We start from the raw sequence: 6,698 nt of genomic DNA on the forward strand, positions 1-6,698 counted from the left end.
AGAGAGAGAATTTTAATATTTATTTTTTAGTTATCGGCGGACACAACATCTTTGTTTGTATGTGGTGCTGAGGATCGAACTGGGCTGCACGCATGCCAGGCAAGCGCGCTACCGCTTGAGCCACATCCCCAGCCCCGGTTCTCATCTTTAACATTAGTATTCTGTACTAATAGATGATACTGGATTAAACTTTGTCACAACTCTCAATACTTCATTCCTTGTCAAATAGTAATTTGATGATGACTTTCATTTTTTTTCTCCTAGAATATTTGACAACATTTTCCCTAATTGATAGGCAAGAATTATACAATTCTGAGTATTTAGTGCAAGATGTAAGAAAAGGATCTTGGAACCAAGATGTCTTGTGAAACCCAATCCTTCAAAACATGTAGATAAATTTCACAAGACGCCCAAAACTCCAAGGACAAAATAAATTTATCTCCAAAGTAAGGCAGAAAGTTGAGGAGGCAAGTTGACACATCCTATCTTTTTTGGTAACATTCCTGCTTTCTCTCTGTTTTATGCTACATGAATGTTAGAAGAGTTGCATTTGAGATTAGTACATTTTACACCAGAAGGAGAGATTTCTTATAACCTACAAAAGTCTGGGAGTGGAGAAAAATAACACTTATTAATGGAATTAGAGCTTTGTACTGTCCAAATCTATATGGTTTCCCAGTTGATTAATGAAGATAAAATCTCCAAGGACACAAAAGCCCAAATTTTTTAAATGTTATTTTATGTTATGCCAAGACATATTAATGCCATAAATACTGAAACAGTTCTTGGTATAAGCAAAACTTTTCTCATGGTACATTTCCTCTGCAACTGCTTCCCTGATCCCTCTATTCCAGCAGATTCCTCCAAGGACATACTATCTAGGAATGTGGTTCTCTGCTTAAGTCAAACAATGGAAATAGCAAGTGTGTTAGAGTCCCAGAGGCTGCCTAGGAAACTGCCTTTACTGCTGCTCCCTTTTTGCTCATTGAAGAGTCACTTAAACTTCCTTAGTCATCCTTTTCTTACTTGAGAATAATAAAACCTAATGTTAAGTGTAGCTAAGAGGGGATACTGCACATAAATTTCCAAATACAAAACTGGTGTTCAATACCATCCATGTGATTTATTACTAACTGCCTGTTATCATAATTGGTTTGTTTTTGTAAACCACTTAGACAGAAATATGAATCAATACATTACCAGAATATAAGACAAAATTAAGTATTCTGTATAATTTTATTGATTGATAAAATGATGATTGATAGCTATAGACCATTTTATAAAGTTGTGTTTCATTTCTCTAGCAGGTGACTGGAGATGAGCTCTGGAAACTGGACTCAGGTAACAGGATTTGTCCTACTGGGCTTTCCCAGTAACCACATCCTGCAGATGCTTTTGTTTCTGGGGTTGATGGTGACATACACTGTAACAGTCACAGGCAACCTGCTAATCATAGTGCTCAGCTGGATGGACCACCGCCTGCACACACAGATGTACTTCTTCCTGAGGAACCTCTCCTTCCTGGAGCTGCTGCTGGTGTCTGTTGTGGTTCCCAAGATGCTTGACATCATCCTCACAGGGGATCACACCATCTCATTTGCCAGCTGCATGATCCAGTCCTATCTCTACTTCCTCCTAGGCACTACCGACTTCTTCCTCTTAGCAGTCATGTCTCTGGATCGCTACTTGGCAATCTGCCGACCTCTCCACTATGAGACTCTGATGAGTGGTTATGTCTGTTCCCAGTTGGTGCTGGCTTCCTGGTTAGCTGGGTTCCTCTGGGTACTTTGCCCCACCATCCTCATGGTCAGCCTCCCTTTCTGTGGCCCCAACAGGATTGACCACTTTTTCTGTGACAGTTGGCCCTTGCTGAGGCTCTCTTGTGGGGACACCTCCCTGCTGGAGCTGATGGCTTTCCTGCTCTCTTCATTGTTGTTACTGGGCTCTCTGACCTTAACCTCGGTTTCCTATGCCTTTATCCTTGCCACTGTCCTCAGGGCCCCCACAGCTGCCGAGAAAAGAAAAGCATTCTCCACCTGTGCCTCACACCTTACGGTGGTGGTTATCTTCTATGGCAGTTCCATCTTTCTCTACATCCATTTGTCAGAGGCTCAGTCCATGCTGTTCAACAAAGGTGTCTCTGTCCTGAATTGTATCATCACACCTCTCCTGAACCCATTTATCTTCAGCCTCCGCAATGACAAGGTGAAGCAGGTGCTGGGAGATGCCCTGAGGTGGCACTGGTCCACTGTTTCCAGGAAACTATGTGGGTCACAAGTAAAAGGAAATATCCCTATTAAATTGGGAAATTAAATATATATTGGAAATATTTTTAATGTGCTAGAATTTTTTAAAAAGACTCAGGCAATGCCCTACAACTTTCTCAGCTAGTCTGAATGAATATGCAATAAGAAATATCAGAGTTAACTCTCATCATTCTGCCTGTAGTTCTTCTAATGTCTCCACACCCCCAAAGAGAAGCCAAACCCAATTGGCCAAAATTTTAGGATTCTGATTAGGACACATTCCTTCTGAGGTGGAATATTTGAATTTGAGAGCATTCAGCAGTGTGTGGCCTCAATGCAGAGAGGCAGATCCTTTTCCACGTGTATGCTGAAGGGCCCCATCACTGCTTCAGTCCCACAAATCACACTGTCAACCAGGGTAGGCTAAACATGGAAATTGCAACTTAGAGTTTAGAGGTAAGAGGCCTGGTAAGGACTCCTTCTCCTAGAACAGGGGCTACAAACAAGACCACCAGAACCTCTGATTTGAGAAAGCCAGTTCTGGCTGCAGTGATAAGTGGTTCTTTAATTTTGGTAGAAATAAGCCAGATGAAGAAAGGAGCCACCAGTGTTTCCTGCAGCACAAGCTGTAGGTACAAAGACTCAGAGGGCCTCAAGTATATTTAGGAAACTCAAAGTACAGTATGATCACATATGAGGCAAACTGAAGAAAAACACAGGGATGGAAAGGTGAGCAGATCTAGTCAACGCAGCTCTGTTAATATTAAGAAGCTCCAATGAGTAAGAATGGTACAGCCATTTGCTGGCCCTGTGCGTCTCCAGAACCCTAAATTAGATAAGAGAAATTGTTTTGGGCTCTAGTAAGCTATGATTTTGTATGATCTGAAAGAATTATAGATTATATCTAGGTCTCTTAAAACACACTTCACTAATAGATCATAGTAACAAGCACAACACTAGCATTATACTTAAGAATACAATTTTCTTTCTTGTTTTTCCTTGTCTTCCTCATGTGTAAAATAAAGGAACTGAATAACATAACTTTTAATATTTGGGGGGATCACATATCTTTTTTAATCTTTATTTTATTTATTTTTATGTGGTGCTAAGGATGGAACCCAGCACCTCGCACCTGCTAGGCAAACGCTCTACCACTGAGCCACAACTCCAGCCCCTCACATATCTGTTTTGAGAATTTCATGAAATTTATAACCTCTTTCCTCCCCAAAATATTATATAGAGACCTAAAACTTAGCAAAGGATTTCAAGTTGTTTATGGAACACTTAAACTCATTTATGGAACCCTAAGTTAGATAAGAGAAATTATGTTTGGCTCTGGAAATCTGTAATTCTATATGATTTTTAAAAGAGTGCAGATTATATCTAGGTCTGTTCAAACACACTTCACTTTTAGATTCTGATAATAAGTGCCATCATTAGTATTATATTAGTGGTAATATGGATGGATGAATAGAAGATAGGTAGGTAGACAGATAGATAGATAGATAACATATAAAAATATATATGGATAGGGAGAGAGAGAGAAAGATATAGACTCTGACACTATACATATTAAGTATGAGAAACTGAGGCTAAGTTAGTATATTTTATTGTACACTGCAGGAAAAACTATAAATTTCACCACACCTAAAGCAAGTTAATTGAAGAACTATAACACTCTGAACATAGTTAGCTTTTAAGTTGCATGTGCCAAGGACATGAACAAATAGCCTGTTCCAGATTCATCTACAGTCTTAAATTCCAATCATTATCAGTGCCCATTGGGCCACCTGATCCATATTGATCTATTTTAGGAGGACTCTAGGTAATTATTTTTATAGGAACAATAATAGGAAGGTAACAGCCTTTTGGACATTGATCTGCCATTTTTGGTGTACAAATTAAATCAAGTAATCTTGGAAAATCAGATTTCATTTTCAGAATAAAGAAAGGATAAACAAACTACTCTGTGTCAAGCAGCTTTAAAATCCTATCATTTCTGTAATGGTTTTGGTTGGTTCAATAAGAAATATATATTTTTTTAAAAAAATCTTATCATTTCAATGATTATAACTCTATTTATATTTTTCAGCATCCTAAGTTTCATTGCAAACTGAAAGAAGTTAAATAAACTTTTAGTTCAAACAGGCACTAACACTGAAGAAAAGTCATTTTGTTCAATTTCTAATAATCTCTGTGCTTTTCTCCTATTCTATTCAGACACATTGATTGTATAGTCTATAAGAACTATTTGGTAGTCCAAAAGGAAAATACTTTGTGCATAATAAATCAAAGCATTTAAATTGCCTCTTTAAATCAGGTATCCATTAAGCTTTATATTCCAAAAATTTTACCATAAGGTGCATAAAGAGAGAACAGGACCAAAGAAGACATCAATAATTTTTGAGACTTGCAATTTATATCAAGAAAATAGTCATGAATTTTGTGTGTTGGCTAAGAAAGACAGGATTTTCTTCTTCCTTTTAATGTCACTTTAACACACAAGTGTCAAGGCCTGAATAACTTACTAGAACATATATTTTTACCTAAAGAAGATCATGGTAAAACAAGAAGAGAAAGGATAATGACAAAAAGAAATAAAAGAATAAAGGGATAGGGGAGTGGATGATCAGAGATCTTCTTGGTGCTCCTTTACTGCCTCTGGGGTGGCACTGAAGAGAATGCCAAGGTCAGGAGGCCTTCTCTTGCACCACAGAAAGACATCTTGAATGAACTCACCCCACAGGCTGTCCACCAAATGAGCTGATATGTGGTATAATTAAAGTCATCTAAGAGAAACAGGATGGTGAGGAAAAGGAAGGGCTACTCTGGGTCTCTATGAGACACAGATAGAATACATGACTGACTGTACCTGCCCGCAGGCAGAGTACAAATGTAGTCTGAACCACATCAGTGGAGTTATCATGGGGGTCACAGTGACAGGGGGTAAGATGATTGCACCCTATAGAATGAAAACCGTGACCAGGAAATGATGGAGAAAGTCAAGGGACTCATCATTGGTCTTAACCCAAAGCAAAGCATAGATGAGACTGTTGGAACTGGAGCATCACCAGGCCCTGACCAAACAGAGAAACCCAACTTCAAGCCTTGTCAGTGAGCATCCAGGGCCAACACAAGAGACAGAACTATTCTCAGGTCTAGTTGTGAATCCAAAAGGCAGCTCAGGCCAGAAGGCAGATGGCAGAATCCTAAAGCCTGATTTATTTTGTAAAGAAAATGATCGTCTACTTAAAAGAACTATGTGATTTTATATACAGAAGTAAGTGTACTAGATGTGCCTAATTTTCCTCAATTCCCCAGCCAAGTAATCCTTGTAAAGAAAATAATATCAGTTATTAAAAATAAAGAAACTACATTTTACTTGCACACATGATTTTATCTAAGTAAATATGTCGCCCTACTACAAGTTCATGCCATGAGAAGAGAACTCTGACTTAGGTATTGTAACTCTAAAATTCCCTTTCCACTAATGTGCACTCTCTTTAACAGATGAAGTATTTACTCTGTCATGTCCTTTCCTTTAATATCCCAACTCCCTTTTCTCTAATCCTAGGCCTTTTCTATTTGGACACTGACCCATGCTCTAGTCCTTGTATCTAAACATTTCTTTTCAGCTGGCTGCATTGTGGGAAGCAACTTTGCTTATAGTGACTTATTAAAACATAAGTGAAGAACAATGACATCATGCAAAGATGACAGATTTATTAACTTGAATGTCATGTTCTTCCCATCCCACATCCATGAAGGGTATCACTGATTGATTATAATCAGTCAAAAAGTTAAATAAGCAAAACCTTGCTTGTTTTATTTTTACAAAGATTCTTATGTATGAATATGGGGATAAATGGGACAAACCTCACAATTCAGGTGAGACTTGATTGACAAACTTTGTCATAGCATATATAGCAATCTGAATCAAGGAGAGAATAAGATATTAGAAAAGGATATAGAGATGATGAAAGAAGTCTATAATCATTTTTCTATCACTTGTTAAGCTAAAGTAGAGACCTCTGTCTATTTAAGAACCAGAGGATGAAATACTGCCAAAGCAGTAATCTGTGATTCTGCAAAGCTTAAAAGGTAACTGAATGTAAGAATAAGTTTTTGAGCAAGGGTACAGAAAAAACTACTCACCCATACAAATCTTCTGGATGTTTGTCCCCTCAAGAAAATTACACCTTAATTCTCTACATCTCCTTCTCCAATTCCACATTCTTCATGTGTCCAGTTCTCCATGAATTATCTACCCATATTCCAATTTCCAATCTGCCTGACTCTCACAACCACATTTGACCTAGTCCAATTTAAAATTCCAATTCTTACCCATGATGTGAGTCTAATCAACAAAAATTCACAAAGAGATACTGACTTTTAGGAGCATGAAGAAGATTAGATATTATCTAGAATTTGGGCTTCAAAGTTATGTAGACA

General features: G+C 38.0%; 1 protein-coding gene across 1 annotated transcript; it reads left to right on the top strand.

Annotated features, from left to right (window-relative positions):
- The first annotated feature begins 1,317 nt into the window (after positions 1-1,317).
- LOC124088820 (olfactory receptor 6T1) lies at positions 1,318-2,313 on the top strand. The gene has a single exon (XM_046438599.1). The coding sequence runs from the start codon at positions 1,318-1,320 to the stop codon at positions 2,311-2,313; it is 996 nt and encodes a 331-aa protein (XP_046294555.1).
- The last annotated feature ends 4,385 nt before the right edge of the window (positions 2,314-6,698 follow it).

The sequence above is a fragment of the Marmota monax genome, unplaced genomic scaffold (genome assembly GCF_021218885.2).
Source record: "Marmota monax isolate L192 unplaced genomic scaffold, Marmota_monax_Labrador192_F-V1.1 WCK01_AAM20220418_F8-fsc00081, whole genome shotgun sequence".
Classification (NCBI taxonomy): Eukaryota; Metazoa; Chordata; class Mammalia; order Rodentia; family Sciuridae; genus Marmota; species Marmota monax.

Excerpts from the sequence above, each read along its gene's own strand:
- LOC124088820 (XM_046438599.1), top strand. The coding sequence starts at position 1,318 with ATGAGCTCTGGAAACTGGACTCAGGTAACAGGATTTGTCCTACTGGGC.